Source organism: Meleagris gallopavo, chromosome 3 (genome assembly GCF_905368555.1).
Source record: "Meleagris gallopavo chromosome 3, MGAL_WU_HG_1.1, whole genome shotgun sequence".
NCBI lineage: Eukaryota > Metazoa > Chordata > Aves > Galliformes > Phasianidae > Meleagris > Meleagris gallopavo.
In genome coordinates, this window is record NC_139406.1 from 54,973,862 (window position 1) to 54,996,687 (window position 22,826).

General features: G+C 35.9%; 1 protein-coding gene across 5 annotated transcripts in view; it reads right to left on the reverse strand.

Moving 5' to 3' along the window:
- Window positions 1-1,059: 1,059 nt before the first annotated feature.
- Window positions 1,060-22,826, reverse strand: part of PCMTD1 (protein-L-isoaspartate (D-aspartate) O-methyltransferase domain containing 1) — a 41,879-nt gene continuing 20,112 nt past the window's right edge. For all 5 annotated transcript variants that reach the window (XM_085221082.1, XM_085221086.1, XM_085221083.1 and 2 more), the window contains 4 exons: window positions 21,613-21,715; window positions 9,936-10,107; window positions 8,283-8,406; window positions 1,060-3,715 (listed from right to left, as the gene is read on the reverse strand). In XM_085221082.1, the coding sequence (XP_085077208.1) occupies window positions 3,345-3,715; window positions 8,283-8,406; window positions 9,936-10,107; window positions 21,613-21,715 (770 nt within the window). In that variant the 3' untranslated portion in view covers window positions 1,060-3,344. The remainder of the gene's footprint in view (window positions 3,716-8,282; window positions 8,407-9,935; window positions 10,108-21,612; window positions 21,716-22,826) is intronic.

Below are 22,826 nucleotides of genomic sequence, written 5' to 3' on the forward strand. Positions count from 1 at the left end.
AATAATTACCAGGTCATGAAGGTGGAATTCTATGTACAACTTCAGAAGAATATAGCACACAATTCCTCTACTTTTTATAATGATTAGAAAAGTCAAATACAGAAGCATTTCAACCTAAATCAACTATATGGATAACTGAAGGAGACAGATTATTACTTAGTGAATTAAAACTACTTTAAAGGAAAACTGAACACATTCATTTATTCCCTATTTGTTTTGAAACTGACCAGTACATATGCACTACTGAAGTAGTTTAGAGGAAAGGTAGATGGCCACATTAAACAAACAAAATACATATGCGTACACACACACACACAAAACAGATTAAGTTGCCAGCACCCAAACAAACAAGAGACTGTATTCAGTTGAACAAAGTTCTTCTGATTCATTTAAATGTAACAGATTCCCAAATTTTTTGTATGGCTTTGTTGTCTTATCTACACATGGAATTAATAACTTCAGATCTTCAAAAACATTGTGTTGGTCTCAATACCTCCTCCAGACCAAGGAGCTTAAAACCCCCAAGTTCCAATTCATTACATCCTTTCTTACAGTGATTACAATTACAGCAATGCTAGTCAGGTTAGCCTACCCACATTTATTCTCTATGCTAACAACATAAGGCCACATCAAGATAGAGCTTCAGTAAAAAGGACTTGTAATTTGTTCAACACCCTTGCTATTCCTACCTCAAAGTCTTTCTTATTTATTTTGACCTATTAGCTCTGTTCAGGGTTAAACCAATCTCAATATTGAGAAATCAGAGTAAAACCATTCCTGAGTACACAGCTGAAGAATAGCTCTTCTGGGCTCTCCCAGAGAAAACAAACTCTTTACCTAAGTGCTTCAGAAGTACTATTGGGCCCCAAACAGTTTTTCTGTGAACTATAGAATATCTCATCTTCCAACCTCTACAAAAATTCAAAATGTAGCAAGTACTATTCTTCCAATATTTCTGAGACTCAATGATCACCTTTATTACGAAATCAGTGTCCCAATTATGAATAAACTGATACCTGAAATTCCAAATAACTTAATACTTCCACAGAAACACAGGAATTCAAGCAAGCAGAAACCACCAGAAAAACCATTTTATTGCAACAATGTCCCCATCAAGTGAGATGGCAAAAATTAAGTTTTATTACATTTTGTATTTCTACCTTTTTATGCAAATATAAATTCAAGAGTGTAAAATAAATCCACATATAAAAACACAGAAGAAACATTCTCTTTCAGTGAATGCAAAAAGACTTACATACTGAATAATCATGACAAATCATCCGTTGTCCATTTTTCCAAGTACACAGGAGTGAAAGAATGCAGAAGTTTATTCTCCAAAAGCATCCTGTATAGAGTCCTTAAAGTATATAAGTGACATTCAATAATCTCAATTTCTTGAGTTTATTGATGTATATTCCAAGAAAAGGAGAGAGAAAAACCATCTCAAACTTCAGATGATTTAAACTCCATCTAAAATAACCTACTTAAAACAAGATTACGCTCAATTCTTATAGCTGAAGCATTACAACTACTTTATTAGTATCTTTATTTTGGAAAATTATTTCTTAGTAGTTCTTCCTGTCTCTAGAATGAAGTCAGAGTATTTATTTCAAATAGCATTGTTTACTTATACTGTAAATATAATGCGGAAAATAACTCCACATGCTGGTACAACAGGCCTTCATGAAGTTCCATTTAAACATTACTATCATGTACCTTAAAAAAAAAAACAACCAGGGACTGCAGCATGAAATGCACAATAAAGGGTCACTGTCATAAGGTTATGCATCTTCTTTCTCAGCTTATATATCTGGAAGTCAATACTGGACTGTTACTTCAAATTAATATTAGTTGGTTATAAATACTTGGACTAGGAACTTTACTGTTTTAGAAAAATTGGTTATATTGCCTGTTATTTCACACACAAAAAAATTATCAGTACTAAAAATGTATTGTGCAGGATATTTCTTCATAAGGAATGTTTTTCAATGGGTCCAGGCAGATTGTTCCAATGACTGTGGCTTTTAATGCACATCATGTCAAGTTCTTAAACAGAGTTTTGCCTCATGGTTATGTTACAACAAAGAATTATGAAATTAAGATGTTAAGAACAAAGTTAAAAAAAAATCAGAACTGCAAGTAACTTCACAACTAGAAGAGGAAAAATTGTAAAACAATTTAAATCAGCACTATCGTGGATCCCCACAGCTGCACTGCTACTCATAGGTTTCCAAAAGATGCATACGATTTTATGAATAGTTTTGTGCTAAGAGCCATGCTCAGAAACAAAATATAGGCTAGCACAAGTCTACCTTCTTGGAGATGCATGTTAAGCATAAAACCTACTTACTAAAGTGCATTTGCCAAACAAATTCTAATTTTTACTATAATAACTATTTCAATAAGCAATACAAACTAAATTTTGTTGAAGTTCTACCTCTACTTAAAAGCAGTAAATACAGATGACAAATCTAAAGTACAATCTTGTAATACAAAACATTATGTCTCAATGCCATGAGCTGCAGAAATAAACAAAAAGTACTGTCCTAAACATCTCACAAGTGAGGAAGTGCCTCTAGTTAAAATACTGAAAGCATACAATGGAGTTAAGTATAAGCAGAGCTGAAGTAAGCATTGCTTTCCTTTTCGTTCAGTATGATGTTTCTTTAAGGCTCTGGGATAAGCTGTTACTTTTCTCAAGATCTTTTGGCAAAAGATAAAATGCAGAAGTAGTAGGGTCACCTGACGTTTCAGAACTTGCACTTTCATATTTCATTAAAGCCAGCTAATTCAGTGTCTGTATACATTTATTGCACTTGTGTTGTTGGAATACATTTATACCAACATAGTAATAACGATTGCAACAAAGCCATAGTAAAATTAACTTTTTAAAGGGTCTGATACTGACATTAGAGGATAAGTGTCTGCATGTTTAAAATGTTCCCTAATAATAAATACAGACAAACTGCTCAAGTCGGATGCACGTATTTAACAATTATTTAGCAGATATAAAATTTCACTCATCCTTTTATCAATACAAATCTGTTAGGGATCAAAAAGACATACCATGCAAAATATTGATTAGTGCTGCATAATGGAATATATATTTCTATCAGAGTTAAAACAGCATTTTCAAAATTTAAAGAAAAATAGATTTTTAAAAAGGGATTTTACTGTTGAATGCAAGTCTTCCTTGTAGCAAAGATAAAGATAAGTTATGATTTATCGCTGTACTTCAGTCTTGATGAAAGACTAATAATAATTTGTCCACCTATTTCTTAATAAATGCTACATTTTCAAGAATAAAGGAACTATCAGTAGGCATTACTTCTACTTAAAACAAGTTACTTCTCTCTGTAATAGGTCAAGTATGCTTTTAAAGATTCAGGTAATGGTAGACTCATAATTTTCTCTCTCAACAGATTTCGAGGAGGCTCTTCTGGCTTCAAGGCCTCGCTGTGATCTTTATCCTCCTCCTCTTTATTATCATCTTCCATTCTTTCATCTTCTTCACTATCTAGAGGCTGAGGAATGAGCTGATTACCAACAAACACGTAGGTGTTAATCCTGCGTCTACGACATCGCCTGCGTTTTCGTTTAGGGGGAGCCTTCTGAGCAATGCCTTTAGCTTTCATCTCCTCATTTATGAAGTTTCTAAGGGTGCGTCTGATATATATTCGAGCGAGGTCCTGAAGATTCCTAACAGCACACGGAGCTAAAAGGAAAGAGAGAGAGTTATGCTCATTAAGCAAAATTTCTCTCTAACAAAAACATTAGTTGCAAGACAGTGCAATTCGTGTTTAAGAACAAATGAAATTTTAGAATATGATGCAATATACAAATGAAATGAGAAGATTAAGGGTTTCTGACAAACCCTGTAGTATATTCTCTACTGAAAAACACCTCTTACTCCAGACATACTCAGATTTGATCTAAAGATGGCTTCTAGAATATGATTACTCTTTTAGAGAAAACACACAGTCCAAGCTATTAAGAGATCTTTGGACAGATGTGCAAGAGAAGCAGAAAATAGTAACTATTTAAAAATTGATTTTAGACAGCACACTCCAAATATGGCATGCCTTGGGACCTACTGCTCCTACCACCTCATGCTGTTCCGTACATTTCGCCTACCATGTCACACTGGTTTAGGCAAGTGCTTTTCTTCCTTCTCTCTTCTACACAAAATACTTCTTCCTGCTAAACCCAAAAGATCATGATGTCAAGATCACAGCTGACCAAGTAAGCCACCCTTATCTTAGTAGCAGAAAAGGCATCAAAGTTTCTGAACAACAAAAAAAAAGTAACAAAAAGTCAAAATCTTCATATTTTGCAATAAGTAGATGATGATCAAGCATTGCTAGGCTGTTGGATAACATACACAGTATGACCTGTTGCCAAGTAATTCCAAGGCAAACAAAACAATAAAAGGTACAGAACTGGCTGGATGGCCAGGCCCAGAGTGGTGATAGATAGAATCACATCCATCTGGCAACCAATGGTGCTCCCCAGGGGTCAGTACTGGGGTGTATTCTGTTCAGCATCTTTACTGGTGACCTGGATGAGGGCACTGAGTGCACCCTCAGTAAGTCTGCAGATGACACTAAAATGGGAGGAAGATCTGCCTGGGTTTACCAAGACTCTACAGAGGGATCTAGATAAGCTGGATCGCTGGGCTGAGGCCAGCAGGATAAAGTTGAATAAGACTGAGCGCCAGGTCCTGCACTTTGGCTACAACAACCCCAAGCAACCCTACAGGATAGGGCAGAGTGGCTGAAAGACAAGGTAGAGGAAACGGACCTGGGAGTCCTGGTTGACGCTCAGCTGAACACAAAACAAAACAGTGTGCCCAGGTGGCCAAGAAGGCAAATGGCATCCTGGCTTGTATCAGAAATAGTGTTGGCAGTAGGAGCAAGGAAGTGATCATCCCCCTCTACTCAGCCCTCGTGAGGCTGCACCTTGATTACTGTGTTTAGTTTTGGGCCCCTCACTACAAGAAAGACACTGAGGCCGTGGAGCGTGTTCAGAGGAAGGCAATGAAGATGGGAAGGAGTCTAGAGCACAAGCCTAATGAGGCCAAGGGTGTTGGGACTGTTCAATCTGAAGAAGAGGAGGCTGATGGGTGGCCTCAAGTTTCTCCAGGGGAGATTCACGTTGGACACTAGGAAATACTTTTCCAAGAGTGGTGAGGTGCTGGAACAGACTGGTAGGTATTCAAGAAACATTTAGATGTTGTACTGAGGGACATGGGTTAGTGGAAAATATTGGCAAGTCTATGATTCTGCATCAGCCAAACCTGTCACCTGTTCAACTTTTCATTTTCGTTCCTACATAAAATAGTATAAAATTTATAGATATTACTGCAAAGGAGGAAATGAGCATAATGAGGAAATAAATTTTATAAAAACATTGCCAATACAGATCCAGTTTAAAAACACACAATGAATTTCCAACTAAATATTTTTTTTCACTGACTTAAACTCCATGCTAGTTATTAAAATTTGAGATCAAAAAGATGCTTAATACTGGCAATACTGACTGCAGTTGTAGCTAACAGTAAAAAGATAACATGAGCGGAGGAAAGAAGCGTTACCTTGCTGATTTCATTTCACAGGGCAACTTCAATTTCCTAATGCATTTATAATTGGATAGTAGTGGCAAGGTAGTAGTATATTTGTATGTTATTTCCTTCTTCCTCTTCTAACTGAACAATCATTTTAAGAGTATTCTTTTAAGCTACTTATAGCTTACACCTTTACTGTACTGCAGCTCTCTTCTAAATGCTACTGGTCTATACTGTTCTAATCTGTAATATGAGAATGATAATAGAGGACTCTAAAATTCTTAAATTGATCTCTTACGAGATCACATGGGACAAAGTCCACAAGTCCAGGGGACCCAATGAGACCCATCCACAGGTTCTGAGGGAACTGGTAGATGAAGTTGCCATCCATCACATTTGAAAGGTCATGGCAGTCTGGTGAAGATCCCACTGATTGCAAAAGGGGAAACATAACCCCCATTTTCAAGAAGGGAAAAAAAATAAGATCCAGGGAACTATAGGCCAGTTAGACTCACCTCTGAGCCTGGCAAGACCATGGAGTAGATCCTCCTAAAGGCCCTACTGAAGCACATGGGAAAAATAGACAGGGTGAATGTTGGTAACCAACATGGCTTCACTGAGGGCAAGTCAAGCCTGATAAGCTCGGTGGCCTTTCATGATGGAGTCACAGCACCACTGGATAAAGGAAGAACAATTGACATCATCTACCTCGGCTTGTGCAAAGCACTTCACAGTGTCCTGCATGACATCCCGGTTGCCAAAATAGAGAAAACTGGATTTGAAGGATGGACCACTCACTGGATAAGGGAACTGACTTGATGTTTGCACTCAGAGATCTGGTCAATGGCTCAATGTCCAAGTGGATACCAGTGACGTTTGTCAGGGATTGTTTTTGAACTGGTGTTATTTAACATCTGTATAGGCAACATGGATAGTAGAATCAAGTACACACTCAGCAAATTTGCAGACAACACCAAGCTGAGTGGTGCAGCTGACACACCAGTGAGAAGAGATGCTTCCTCAGCAGGCTTGAGAGTTGAGCCCACACCAATCTCAACAAGGCTAAGTGCAAGGTCCTGCACCTGGTTTGGGGCAATCTCAAGCACAGATAAGGCTGAGCAGAGAATGGCTTGAGAATAGCCGTGTGGAGAAGAATTTGGGAGTATCAGTTGATTAAAGATTCATCATGAGCTGGCAATGTGCACTTGCAGCCCAGATGGCCAACTGTATCCTGCACTGCATCAAGAGAAGTGTGATCAGCAGGTCAAGGAAGACGATTCTGCCCCTCTACTCTGCTTTTATGATACCCCACCTGGAGTAGTGCATCCAGTTCTGGAGTTGCTGACACAAAAAGGATGTGGAGTTGCTGGAGCAGGTCCAGAGGAGGGCCACGAAGATGATCAGAGGGCAAAACACTTTCCCCCTGAGGAGGGGCTGAGAGAGCTGAGGCTTTTCAACCTAGACAAGGAAAGGCCCCGTGGAGACCTTGCAGCAGCCTTCTAGTACCTGAAGGGGGCATGTGGCAACAGGACAAGGGGAAATGGTTTTAAACTGGAAGAGGGTAAATTTATAGCAGATATTGGGAAGAAATCCTTCACTGTAAGAGTGGTGAGACACTGGAACAGGTTGCCCAGAGAGGCTGCGGATGCCCCCTCCCTGGAAGCATTCAAGGCCAGGTTGGATGGGACTTTGAACAAACCGGTCTAGAGGGAGGTGTCTCCTGCCTATAGCGGAGGGATTGAAACTAAATGATCTTGAAGATCCCTTCCAACCCAAACCATTCTATGCTTCTATGATTTTTAGTAAGGAACCATTCTTCACAAGTTTACATATACCCTCAAAATTAACAGTCAGATCACTAGTTACAAGCGATGCAACCTGATACGGCATCCTGAACTACTGAATGGCTTCTATCTGTTTTGCATTTAAAACTGTGCATAGAAGCAAGAGGCATGTAAATAGTACAGGAGAATTAGTCCACATTGGTCTTACGTTAACAGAACAAAGCAGGAGAAAACTGTTACTGTCTAGTTTCTTTGCTGGCTTTATTTAAATTCTTGGGTGTCACTGAAGCCCTATGTAATACTATTCCTAGCTTTGTCTGTGGTAGCAGAAATTTTCATCTCTGTACCTTTCCCAGCTTTTTTTTCCTCATCATGCTATCATCTTATGCTTTCAGAGACTTTCTAAATGCCTTTCCTAATCTAACTGAAAAGTTTTGTAACTAGAAAGCCCACATAAGTGACTACTAAAGACTGTGAGAATTATCAGCTTCAGACATAAGGACAACTCAGCTATTAACCTTCTGCAGTACCACAGCTGCAGTGTAAACCAGTTCCTTCCATTTCCAGAGGGGAGAGAGAAGAGGAATTTTTTTTTCTCTCTGTGAGATTGTCTGAATATCAGTACTTTTGACAAACCTAGTATTAGCTCAGTATGTTAGATCTATCTCATTACAAAAGAAGCTGAATCCAAAAGGAAAAGAAGTCTGGTAAAGTAAGCTGGAAACAATGCACCATTTTAACCTGAGATGTTGATTGTGCAGCAATACAGCATAGCCAGCAGCACAAACTATCAGTGAGCTGCCACTACGTGAAGTTCTATGTTCCTATTCCGTCACACATATGTAAAGGATAGCCTCTCCACTTCTAGAGTAACACCAGTAAGCACTATTAGAGAACCCACCAAACCAAAGGGAGCCAGTACAAGTGACACTTACGCAGTCCCACAGTATCATGTTTGCCATTGTCATTTCTGTTTGGTTGCACTAGCGGGGCAAATGAAACAGCAAGGATATTTTTACTTTCCCATGTGTTCTGTCCCGTCCTCAAGATTTGTGTTAGCTGCATAAGAGAAACAACAGCAACAAAAATCAGTGGTTACAGTTTTGTCATACTCAATACTGTTCAGATTGATGTTCAAACAGTGCAATTTTGATTTACTTCAAAATTAATTTGTAAGAGGTTGTTCTCTAAATAGCCAGCATTTCCATGATCCTAGAAGTATTTTTCTGTCACTGAAGTACTGAAGAAGGCTATTCTGCAGTGGAGAGAGATGCAACTGGAAAACAAAGTCCTAAGGTAAGTTTTGTGCTTGCCCCTCCCATTTTTCCAAAGGTAAGTCAAGCAACTCAGAAGTTTTTTACTGAAGAAATTACAAAAAAAAAAATCTCCACAACCTTTCCAGACAAAGCGCTGGGGTGTTTACCTCATTATGCAGTATTCAATTCATTATGAAAAACTGTTTTTCCTCTATCAAGGCAGAACTTACTACAACTGCAACATTTTTACTTAAATTCCCTGCGCATCTGCAAAAATTGACCTGCCGACCACATAAATGCCCCAGGAATCAGATAGTAAGATGTTCTATAGCCAAGTATTTTCTCTTTGATTGGTTTTGTTAGGGTTTGTTGTTTTTTTTCCCTTCTTTCCAGGTTAGAGGAACCCAGATCTTGTAACCTCTCCTTTTGTCTTAAGAGTTTCTGGTGTGCTAACCATCTGTATATAAGACAGACCTAATGGCAGTTTTAACTTTGCTTTCAAATCTAGAATACCTTTGAGATAAATGCAATCAATCTCAATTGATAGTATCTTAGTCCAATAAATACCTTCTCTAGTATTTATATAACTTAATGACATAGACCACATTTAAATCACTTGGATATTCTGAGAAAGTAAACATATAGTTAGTTATTTTTGGAAGGTAACTAGCAAGCTTACCAGTAAATAATTTAGTAATTATCTACATTCAAGAGAACATCCACGTAAATCAGTTTTTTGTTCCCTGGTTCCCTATTAGCAAAACAGGGAGAATAATACTTACCTTTGTAAAGCCTTTTGAGATCTAAGGATGAAAAGTGATAACAGTGTGAAGTACTATTAAAATAAGACACCTGTCTGGAAAAAGTCTAATCTAACACAAAAAAGCAACACTGAAAATTGCTGGAAATCAGTCTTTTTCTCCACTCTTTTCCATCTCTCTTACCATTAATTACAAACATAAAATCAATTCTCCTGTTTCAGAGAGTGTTTTATGTTGTGTTAAAGTATTAACTGAACATGTGTGGCAAGGATTTCAAGGCAGTACTAGGACTAGCATACATATTTAAAATATTTAAGAATGGAGTACTAGCTTCACTGAAGACAAAACAGTTTTATCACAGATAAACAGGATATTGAGAGTTTCCCACCATTTAAAGGAAAATAATTTCAAGATTGCATTGCAAAAACACCCGTTGAATTGCAGTAATACACTGAGTAAAGACAACAACAGTTAATGTTCAACTTAGTCAACTCTACATGTTAAAACATTTCTTAAATTATGTATTTCTCATATACTATATGATAGCAAGGGGAAATTGTCATTAAGTCACCTGATCTTCTATAGGCATTACTAAAATGCCTCCGACTTTCAATAAAATTTTCATGTAGTTTTCATGGTCTTTCTGGACTCCAGCTCCACAGTAAATCCGGTCATACTGATGACTGTCTGAGGCTATTTCCAAACAGTTACCAACCACAAAGGCAGGTTCACAGAACTCAAATCTGAGGAGAAGAAAACAAAAAGAGGAGACATTTCTAAATAAAATCAGCTTTCTTGAGAAACGCCAGTCCAGTTAAAAACAAAAATATTTTTAGTATCTTCCTTTATGTAAAGAAAAGAAAGAGTAGAACACATTTTAACAATCGGCACTAAACACAGCAACATTAAACAGAAAACAATGTGCTGTTTCTGCTCAATGAAGGATCAAATAACAATTTTTTAAAAGTTAGCGAGTGCATCACATAAAAACAAAAAAGCCTGAAAGAAACACCAGGCTTCTGAACAGTAAGCAATCAGACTTGTAATGTTTCTCTGGACAAGGCATACAGTCAAGTTCCTTTAAAACAGACAGACGTTAATCACTGAGGAATATTTAGGTTATATATTGTATAAATGTTGAAACAGTCCAATTCCCAATACCTTCCCTCTCTCTTTTAAAGGAGATAAATAGGCTATTTTAAGAATCATTTTTCTCCACATCCCCCACTTTCCACTTTAAAAACAACCTGTTTTTCTCGAAAATAAAATTCAATGGAAAAGTTTTGACCACACACAAAGCAAGGAAAAAAAAGAGATTAATTCTGAGAAACATCTGTTCTAATTTTCTTCAGCAAATGAAAATCGCATAACTGCTTCTAAGTGGATTAAGTATAAAGCAGAAGTTGCAAAGACTAAGTTCTCTGATACTGCATAAAATAACAAAAGGTGCACACTGTAGAGCTTTACTGCCAAAGCTGCATATGTTTTCCATTACAGAGATATGTTCTGACATTTTTCACATCTTTGCAGCAAGTCTCTGATTAAGATGTTCATGCCATCATAACGTAATTCATATCTTTGTATTAAAAAACAGTGAAAAAAAACACAACCTCCCTCCCCAACACACACACACACACCAACAACATTCAGTCAATAACCTCCTTTCAAGAAGCGATGTTACACATTTGCTCACAGAAAGGATTTATGGCTTTTTTGGAAAAACTTTAAAACCTAACACTCTGTTGTTACAGAAGTAGTTCACAAGTGTCATCCGGCACCATTACCAGTAGGTAATCCCAGTACAACACCTGACAACATGCAAATAATCATCTCAGTTACACTGAAGCCTAGCACATCTCACTGCCTATAAGGCTTAGCTGACTCTCCTATCAACCCTACCACATTCACAAATTAGTCTTCCATCAAGCTATGTTTTTTGCTTGAAGCACTGTTTTCAAGATAGGGTGCACGACCTTGAAAAGAATTCAATACTTTCTTTGACTAGTCAAATATAGACTCTTAAGAATCCCTTACTGACTAACTACTGCACCTGCCTTATGTACTCAATGGGCTGACAGTCCATGCTGCTGTTTTCTTATCCAAGACCAATGGAAGAAATCAAAGCTACAATCAATACTGACAGGTTAAAAAGAAAAAAAAAAAAAGAAAAGGAAGGTGGCAGGTGGGGAGTGCAGCCAACTACACACAAGCAGGCAACAAAAATGAACTGTGGTTGAAGTAATTTCAAAAAAAAAAAAAAAAAGAGAAATATCTAAAAACACATTAGGCAAGGCTAAATGCTCAGAAGAAAATGAAACCCAAAGCACTGATCACTTCTTCAGTGAAATGACCTCTTAAGTGCATGGGGGACGATATATTTTTCAACGTTTAGCAAAAGTCAGCTCAATGTATAGTTTTAATTTCAGGTTGTCTACAGCTGAAGTAAAGCATCATCACACTGATTTAACTTGAAAATTTAAGCAAAGTACTTTTGTGGGCTTCAAAAGTACAATAAAAACCAGAGGTGGAATAGGAGGAATAGGGGAATCCTCTGAAATGCCAAGTTAGATAGCAACATAGTCACTGGTTCTAAGTTATATACTTAGACCAACAGAAGACAGATTGGTGCTGCATAACCTGACAACTTTCATAACATCGTTAGTTTTAAAGTAAGTAAACAGCATCAATCACATTGTTTTACAATGGAACTTAATCTCAAATCCAAATTCTATCAGTCCCATATGATACTACATCCAATGAGGTAATTTCAATACCATTACCTCCAGGATATGAAAACAGATCAGATACTAAAACTCAAAACACTCTTCCAAAATCTTACTACTAGATATTCCCAAAATGCTTCTACTGGAAGCAACCAATCACATCCTCTTAAAACAGAAACACAAAATTCCCAAGACAGCAAAGACAAGACAAAGAAACACAAAACATTTCCCAGACAAAATATACGCTATATAGACAGACCTACAAATACAGTAAAAGCTGGAAAGAATTTCTCATTTAGGTCCACAGCTTGCAGTCAAAAGTATACAAGAATGACGCTGAATAAATTTCCCATTACTCCTGTAAGAATCAAGATAGGCTAAGCACTAGAGACTACGTCTGCCTACTGGTGCATTAAACTAAGGCTGGACTATGTTAGTACAAATTTGTGGAGACGTGAGGCTTATTACAAGACAGAGAGAGAGTGGTTAGGCCTACTACTTCAAAAATGACCTTCTTCAGTCCAATAGCTCCAGCTAGTTTAAAACCTATTTGTCAAAAGTAAGAGCTTCCTGAAAGACTGATTACTCACAGTAGTCCTAACTAGAGTACATGCAATTCAGAAAGACATCGTTTTAGTTTATTTCAGATGGAAAACAAGGGACTCAAATCACTCGGCAATGCAGTAACACCTACAGCAGTATGCTGGCTGCCCATTTATATCATATAGTTCTAGAACTGCCATACACATCTTTCTACCCAGAAGGCTATATAAGGGTAGGAGTAAACAGGTGGAAAAGATTTTAAGCTGTATCTAGTCAAAGTGACACTCGAGTTCAAAAGCCAGTGTCGTTCACTGAAGCTGCCTGCAGAATTACCTGCTTTGTGTTTTATGATATAAACAGTGTCAAAACACAAGAAATAAAAATGCATATGGGGTTCATACTTAGAGCATTATGGAATTCTCAAATTTAGTTAAGTTGTAAAACAACAGAACTCAATTCTTTTTCTGCACTCCAAGCAAAACTTCATCACTGAAGAAATGAAGACTCCTTCCTCACCCCCTGAATCTTTAACTGACTCTGTTATCACAAAATGACACATACATCTCAGAATCAGGAAACTGATAAATAAATCTATCATGCTGTGGTATCTATGTAATCTAGTAATTAGTAATTAACTTCCAAAAGACTAAAATATAATTTATAGAATTTGTATCACTGACTTTCCCAACTCATTTCCAAAATGAGCAAGGTTAAGCTCTACTTCATTGAAGTATAAGCCTCCCCACCATCTGATCAGGGAATGATGTTAAAGTTCAACACAAGTTTTAGCAAATAAAAGGGAATAATATCTACCAACAGTATAATAAGCTCGTTAGTTTTAAAGTAAGTAAACAGCATCAATCACATTGTTTTACAATGGAACTTAATCTCAAATCCAAATTCTATCAGTCCCATATGATACTACATCCAATGAGGTAATTTCAATACCATTACCGCCAGGATATGAAAACAGATCAGATACTAAACTTCCTTCTGTGTTACACTGAGTTATTTTTATTATAGTAATGACTTTGTTGAAAAGAAATGGTTTAGTGCCTTAACATGCAGCACTGGCAAACACATAAGCTATCAATCAAGGAGGGGTAATATTTCATTTAGTTACCAATTTGAAATGGAAATATGAAAACAAGTTAAGAAATGGCAAGTGTTATTTACATTTTGTTGAACAGCCAGGTAGCAAGACAATTATACCTGGAAAACATGATTTTTTTTTTCCATAGATTAGAAGCAAAAAAAAAAACCACCTGAGACTAAACAACTAGAATAACATATAGATGTTTGAATCACGTCCAGTTCTTCAGTTGAATCCGGTATTTTGCTTACAAGAAAACAGCCAAAAAAAATTAAGAGTTTCTAGTACAGATAACACAGCAACTGTGTTCCTGTGTATGAATGAACATCTGCCATAGGACAAATTTAATTTCATACAGAACTTGTTTAGCAGTGGACCAATACAGTAAAGCAGTTTCAAATACCTGAAGTGTGTTGACCTGATTCTGTCCTTTTCTCCCTTGTCCCTCAAGGATAGGCATTTCATGTCCACCCCCCCCAGCACTAAAGTTCTACAAATTCAATACAGGCACAACAATTTTCTTTCAGGTAAGTATCAAAAATTACCTGTAAGGTTTAAAGAGTGTTTTTGTCTTCACCAGAGCACATTAAGAAAGTAAGTAAGGAATAGTTTATTACTACACACATTCTTTTAAGAACCTCCACAGGTATCAACACAAAGAAACACTATTATCAGGGTAAAATGAGTTTCCATTAAAAAAAAAAAAAAAATTTTAGCAAAGAACTAAGATTGAAATTATTTGCTCTTGTATCCATATCCACCAATCTAGTATTCACGTGGTAACAAAATATGTAAATATTAGTAATCCTAATAAGTTTTTTTCCAAGGTAATTCATTGGTAGTTCCTACCATATAACCTACCCAGACAATCCAACTTCCAATTATTTCCAGCTCTGAGGATGTACAGCATCCCTCAAGGGCTAAGCTCTCCTGCCTATACAGCCTTCATGGATGTAGTATATTATTAATCCTGACAGCTCTTCAAGATCAAAGTAGAGGTAAGGAGTTGTATTTTGTTTTAAGTAGGAGATGTACTTAATTCCTTAGAAAGAAACAAGTTAAATAAAATTGGGCATAAAATCACATACTTTGAATAAAAAGCAACTTTTAAAATCCACAGATCCGTGTTTAAAGGGAACAGTGAAATGTGTTGTAAGATGCTTATAAAAATACTGGGGAACTACTTGAACTGCTGACACTTGTCTTTTGCGCAGAGAAGAAAACAGTTCTTAAAGTCAGCATCTCTCCAGCTACATCTTACACTTCTCCTTAACCACTAAAATTCATACAAGGATACTACCTAATAATACACTTCTGCCTATTTTACTGCACATCCATCTCAGCTTGGTGCTCAGTCCTTACAGAAAGAAAAACCCTTTCAGTATAAATTTTGGATGCTGGTTTGCCATCCACAATCATTTCCTCGTGTGTTCAATCAACTCAAATCCATACAAAAGGGGACAAGTGTCATCAAGCTGCTCCCCTCTAGCAGTCCAGAAGGCTCTTTAATAAAATAAAATACAGTTACCCTCTCAGCAGGTCCAAAAAGGGAAAAATAAAATAAACTATAGTGCGTATTTTATTACTGGCAGAGGGGACAAAAGGGATCAAAACAAATTAACTTAAACCTACAGCACAAAGAACTACTGTTCAACTTTAATGAGAAGACTGCCAAGTTGTTACAGCAAGCCATTTGAATTATGCTGATACTACATTGAAACAATTTTTCCATGGAAAATTTGTTTTTTAAAATGCATTCACCAACAGTAGGGAATCAAAAGAAGAGCACACAAAGTTAACTTTAAATCAAACTTCCCTTAAATCCATTATATTGAGCTGAAGGATCTTCTAAACCACTTTCACCATCACAAAAACCATCCTTTTATTTTAAAACACATTTGTAGAAACTGAAAAATAAGTATTTCCTGTGATTATCCTCAGAGAATGAAGAGCTGCAAATAATCTAGGAAGTTTCAACTCATATTCATTTTTATTAAAAATACAATACTCTCAGGGCTTCTTCTATATAAAACAATTTCGTAATTTACTAATCTTACTCCAAGTACACCTAAAGCCAGAAAGAAACTTTCAAGAAACTTCCAGATCACTTAATCCATTTTCATTTTTTAAACTTTTTTAAAGACGTAAGTCTTATATTCTTTGAAAACTATAGTTGAAGGTGAAACATGACTTTTTGTATACCATGCCACAACGATGCACAACATTCACAAAATGTTAGCATTTTTTCACCTTATTTTACTGCAAAAGTATTCTAGATCAAGTAACAACCAGATTTAAAGGTACTTCTCGTATACTGCAGAGTATAGGAATAAATTTTCACATTTCTCAATAAATATTTCCCATAATCTGTCCTGGTGGTGATGTTCATTTAGGATCCTATAACTAAGAACTACATTAGATACTAAGAGAACAACTATTAAAAATGGAACAACAGAATGACAAGAGAGCAAGTTTTTTTCCTTTTTTTTTTTTTTTTTTTTGTATTTTTCTCTATTTTCCTTCTGCCTTACTTATGTATTTATTAAAGCTCTTAACAAATCTGGCTCATGTATAAATGCATTCTTATGGCCTGCTAGCAAGCTTCCCTGAAAAGTTACATACATTTTACTTATTGAGACTTTCTGCATGTACTCTATGAACATCAGAATAAACAGAAACAAAAATATAAAAACTTTTGGAACAAAGCAATTGTTAATATCTACCGTAGCAGCTTTTAAACCCCTTACACACAATTACAATAATGGGAATTTTATTAGGATTAGAAAAATAGCCAGAAGTAGTACTGACAAAATTTTCATGCAATAATTTTTTCCTGATCATTTTTCTCATCCAGGTAATGTTGTAGGCCAATGGGAAATGCATTCCAGCTTCACTTCTGTTTATCTCAGCTTTAGAATAAAACTGCTTTTGTGCTTCTATTGGGCAACTTCAGCTATCTTTGCTTGTTTATAATTTCGAATAGCCATCACCTTCACTGAAACATATGAAAAAAACACTGCTCTTATTTATAAAGAGAAGTTAGAATGCTGGACCTTAAAAATGCTATGACTAATCTTACTCTCTCTTCAGCACTAGTTAACAAACTTAAACTTCATTATGTACTACATCTAAAATCTTGATGATAAAAGCAAAGTAGTATACTGAAGGAATACAAATATTTTAAATCAATTCCACAGTGAACTTTACAAAACCTGCACTCCTAAGAAAGAAGGAGGTGAAAAAATGTTTCATCGTCTCAGTCTGTCATCAGGACACTAGTAAATTCATGGATGCAAGTCTCAGAAACAGTTTACTGTTTTTGTAGACAGAAATAGTTGCTTTTTTTTTTTTTTAACTGAAGAAGAAAAACTAGTTTTATAGATTTAAGATTGTCATATTGTATACTGAGAGCTTTTCTGAAGGTATAGATTTGATTTGGTAGCAGTAATCCATTGCTGTTTTTCTCAACTACTTTAACGTAACAAATGCTCTAGATACTATCAAAACTTACAGGAACTGGAGATTTCCAAAGAAGGTAGTGTCCACCACAGAATTTGTCTCATTTCTAAAAGATTTTGTATGTGCTTAGAGATTGCAAGAATACAGATTGCTCCAACTCTCAAACACTTTTGAAACAGTTTTATTTTCTTCCTAGAAAGCAGTAAACTTGACGGCCACTTTTGGAGCCTCCTGGCTTATGATGTTTATGTATATTACTTCTCTTTAATACCTCTAACTAAAAAAGAGACATTTCAAAAGCTGATTTTCTTTCTGAAAATGTTAACTTCCAGCATCAAAGAATCCCTCTGAACTTCTTACTGTCATATGTTTTCCTAGCTAGAGCAATAAAAAAAGTACAATATTTCCACTAACCAAATCTAAGAACAAGTTAAAAGTAAAATGTAAACTGGAAAGGCCACCAGTGGGTTTGACACAGGTTGCTCTTCCTGCACAGATTTTTACTGCTATCATTATGTAGCTGAACAGGAAAGAATGCAGTTTTTCTTTGAGCACATGCAAGGAACTTTCAACTTCAACTCTGCTTTTATGAAAGTGAACTTGCAGTGTTCAACCAGGAGCCCTGAATTTCAACAAAGACAAATAAATACTCTATTGGAAGATGAATTTTTCAATGCCAATAATTTTCTTATAGGACTTCAGAAAGAAGTTCAACCCATAACAGTTATACCAGAAGTAGTACTAGGGTTCTTGCAACTTACCATTGAAGTGGTTTCTTGAGAAGGTTTGGTGATTCTTTCACATCAGGGACTTCAGCTTACTCAGGTTTGGTTTTTGATAGGGTGCTAGAAGATGGGCAACCTAGCCTTGCCCTGTGGCTCTCTCTCCAAGCTGGATATTCTAGGTCTAGAAGTTGACTGGGAGCAGAAAAGACAACACATTCCCCTTCAATAAAAACAGGTGAAGTGGGGCCTGGTACTTGCACAATGTGTTTCAGATAGCCTTCTTAAGGAATTTTTTTTTCCCCTTAAATGGCATGCATTCCCTCCTCAAGGTTTTAAGTACAAAAGAAAGTCATACATATACTTCCAACTCAAGAGTACTTTGTTTAATCTACACCTAAAATCTTTTGCACCTCAACCATAACAATACTTCCAGATAACAGCAAATCTCCCTTATTTTTACTAGAAAATATATATCAAATAAAATCAAGGCAGTATTTTACCTCTCACAAGAAACAACTCCATCTCAATTCAGACAAAAAGTATTTTAATAGATTGGTGGGATATGGATACAGATACAAGTCCTTACTGAAATTATTTGTCTTTCTGAAACAACTGTATGAAAAGCTTCTCCTCTAATGAACAGTTCAACAGACAACTGGTAGAAGGACAAACTGTCCTTTAAACAAAGAGTATCTCAGATTCTTTATTATCTCGTTACTTTTACATTGCTACCAGTCTTTAATCAAGTACCTACCCCAATCATTAAAAAAAAAAAAACACATGTAATTATATTTCAACATTTTTATCAGGAACCATAAAAAAGCATTTTTGTACCACACAATGCTGTATCATTTCCTCCTGAAAAGTGCATCAAAACATCTTGTTTCATCAGGAAAAGAAAAAGCAAATAAATCATCATAACCCAGCTCCATGTTGCAAGTCAGATGGAAAGATAAAGGTCTACAGCTTCAAGTGAAGGAACACCACAAATAAAATTAAAGCGTTTATTTAGGATCCAAGCTAAAGATTTTGAAGGATCTATATTTAAGTTTAAAGCCCTTTTACTTTTGTTTCAGAAAGAGACTGCTTCAAATATTCACATCAGACTGCAGAATATTATCCACTGAAGAACATAGGAAAGGAAGAAGGGTTTCGCAGAATTCCCATTTGCAGAACTCAGTTACACGTGCTCTCTGTGCTCTTTCTATACCCTATGAGCCTCCTCAGAGGCTGATCACAAATGTAAGATATTTTTCCTCAAGACATGCATACATCCATTGAGACAATCAGCTTCATTCATACCAGTCTGACAGACAAAATCAGATTTCAAACAGTATGTATGTCTTCTAGATATACACCAGTGTTCAACAGTAGGCAGACAGTGCACACCTTACAAGTTCTTTTTGACGGAAGACCTTTCTTCCATGTACTAAGCAAATCAAATCAGTAGTTCAGTTCAGAAGCAGAATTTCACACAACTTTCAGTAAATATATTTCTTTTACAAGCCAAAATTCAGGGGAAATTTCCTGAAATAATAATCAAAACTAGCTTTACTGACTTAGAGCACATTACTTTAAGAGGCAGACTAAAAGTGAAGACATACTGTATATATCTGATATAAATATATACAGAAAATATTATATATAAACATAAATGAGCCAGTCAATCAGAGAAAAAACATGCCATCTTCAATAACTATATTAAAATACACAGTTAACCATAATTAACTATTCACAAGGAGTTACAAAACCTTCCACTACATCCAAAACCCACGCAATCAATCAGTATTACATCAACAGCAGTTCAATTATTGTCAAGTAGATTTATATAAGAAAAATTTCAGAGACACGTTTGTTAGGTTGGTGAGGAGGATGCTTCCATAGCCAGTGCTTTGAATTTTTTCTGTTGTAGATTATTAAAAAGCATATGCCGAGTGATGTACATGTAAATTAGTGAAAGCGTAAATTACGTTCACTAATCTTTTTTCTCCTCCTCCTCTATATAACACTATATAACTAAAAACCAATTTAGCTATCAGCGTACATAACACGTAATTTAGAATACTGTCTTCAGAGCTGATCTCTAAATTAGCAGAAAATACATTTCTTCTGCTTTGAGAATACTTACATCTCGTATTACACATACCCACTTCCTTCCTTCAAACAGTACATGTGCACACATTCAGTTATGCCAAATTTAGCAACACTGGGATTAGTTCTTTTCCCCCGGTTCTTGCAAATGTTTAAATACAAACCATGCATTTCCATTATTTATTCACATAAATCAATCAGATTGATTTTGTTTAACAACAATGTACTTCTTTGCTTTCCCCTCCAATTCAATTTCTCCTCATCTATGTATGCAAAAGTATTAATCACCAAACTGGCAAGACTTTTCAGTCCAAGTCAACCCTCTGTATGTCAGAATACATATACAAGAATACAGGTACACATAGGAATTCATTAGCAGGCAGTTGCATCTTACTTAAAAGAGCAATTAACGTAGTATTAAAAATGATCATAAGTGACCACAGATCTCACTTCTGTATTAATATCAGCTAACAGTAAAAGTATGTATTAAATTTGAGACGATGGTACATACTAAAACATGACACAGTTTCAGTTCTGTGTCCCTCCAACATTTTTCCAACTGAATAATTAAAATAATCTAGTTAATGCTAGAAGTACAGAATTGAATACAATTAATTACAGCTTGCTCTAGGATGATTCTACTTCAAGTAGAAGAGCCTTCTTTTATATAAAGGCAGAAAAAGGATGGTCTGTTGTCAGATGAAAGTTCTAGAAGATTGGTGTAAGGAAAAACTAGACGGAGTCCAACTAGGAAAATCAGATGCACAGCAGTTCTTAAAAGATATTACAAAGGCAAGAGGATAATTTTCTCTGCTCCCCTCTGAGCAAGAGAAGATGGGTAAGGACATGCAACTCTTATGCTATGTCTACAATTCAAAATTTTTTACTGAATTTCCAGCAGATACCTTACATTTTCTGCTAGAGAAATTACTGTCCGTGAAGAGTTTTTACACATAACAGATCTATCTAGAACACAATTTTCCATTTTGAAAGGGCAGAGAGGGCCAAGTTCTGCATTCTTATGGACAACTTATAAACTACTGAAAAAAATGGTTTAGCAAGTCAAACCAGTAAAGTTCAAAGCCTTATAAACCTGAGATAAATCAGGAAGAGCAGGTGGCGCCTTAGCACAGATGAAGATTCTTAAGTCCACCTCTTCAAGTAATAAACAAATACAATCAGATATTGAGATCAACAGTTGCAAATTAGAAGTTAACTGCATACCGAAAGATGTCCAGTTATGTAATAAGAACTGACTTAACAGATATAAACTGCCCTGTAAAAGATATCTGCATAGTACATGTCATGTATATATGCATGTACATGTAGTATATACACGTGTGTGCATGTACACGCATTCCCAAAATGCAGCAAGATCAATTTTGTTAAGTACTACACAGCAAGAATACTGTCACACTTCAAAGCCGCCTTTCCTAAGCCTTAACTTACCTCGTAACTAGACTGACAATCTGGAAGTTCTATGTTGCAGTAACAAACACCGTTTACCATGTGTGGTGCCATTCTTCTACTCCCCTCTCTAGGTTTATGAGCAATGGTGTGGTCAGTTAAAATCAAAAGTTGCTGCAAAGTGAACCAGACAAATGAGATACTTACTTATCAAAGCTATCACTATACTTTATGAAGCTCTCCAATTTTTCCTTGGCATATTCTACCACATCTGAATGAAGCTCTATTCCATGATTTATCCCAAAAGGTCCTGTAAATAAAAACAGCAGTTTCTTTAGTTGCAACTCAATCACATAGAATAATACTGTACCTTTGCCTGTGAAAGTACTAACATCACGTAAACACTGAAGTCTTCAAACACACTAGGCAAAGATATTTTTGTATCTGTATTATGAATGGTTAAGAGGAAACAAAACAAGGTAAAAGGTCAAAGGATAGAAAAAATATAAAGAATAGAATTGCAGCAAAACAGTTTTATATAACTAATTTTTCACCATAAGGATGCAGAAAATCTTAACTTACTATAGTCTGAACAACTTCCTTTTCAACAAATTATTCAGTTGCAAGACAACAACAATCTCACATTATGATTTAGTTCGTACTGTGTTCTTTAAATTTTGAAACGTTTTCTTAGTTTCTGACAATTCAGAGATTTTGTATTATATTCCCACAATTACATCTGTTCTTCTATTTTGCAGAAGTCTGCTCCTGTTTTACTCAGATAGCATTTAACTTCCACCTAGAACATGGCAACTGGCCACATTATGTTCATTCATCACAATACCACTACAGCTGCAGCACTGATTGATCCTGCAATCAAACCCAAGTACATTTCCAAGTTCATTTGTATGCTAGAAGTTAAAGCTATTTTCAGGAACAAGAAGAAATCATGAGATACTATTATGACTATTTTCTACATCAGAAAAGTGTCTGAATCAGTCACATTCACTGTGATGTTTCTATATTTAATATATAGTCAATAACCCAGGTACTTTAGTCACTGGAACACAACTAAAAAGAGGAGAGAGAAGAGAAAGAAAGCAAATATCAGTAATATTAGAAAAAAATTAGATTTATATAATCTATAATTCTAAACCTTGCTTAAGTATTTAGCTCAAAGATATGATTTCAAAAAAAACAGTTAATTCTTAAGACACCGATTACAAAAAACAGCTGCTGAAAAAACTTTTTCTCCAATATACCAAAACCTACTATACATCACTAAGGTGATTACTAGTGAGAGTTCTTAACATAACACAACATATCAGATAAAACCAAGAGCTACATGCTCTGCTCGTGAGACCTCTCTAATGTCAGCCAAGAGGTAGATAGATCTTTCAACTTGTGAAAACACGTACCTC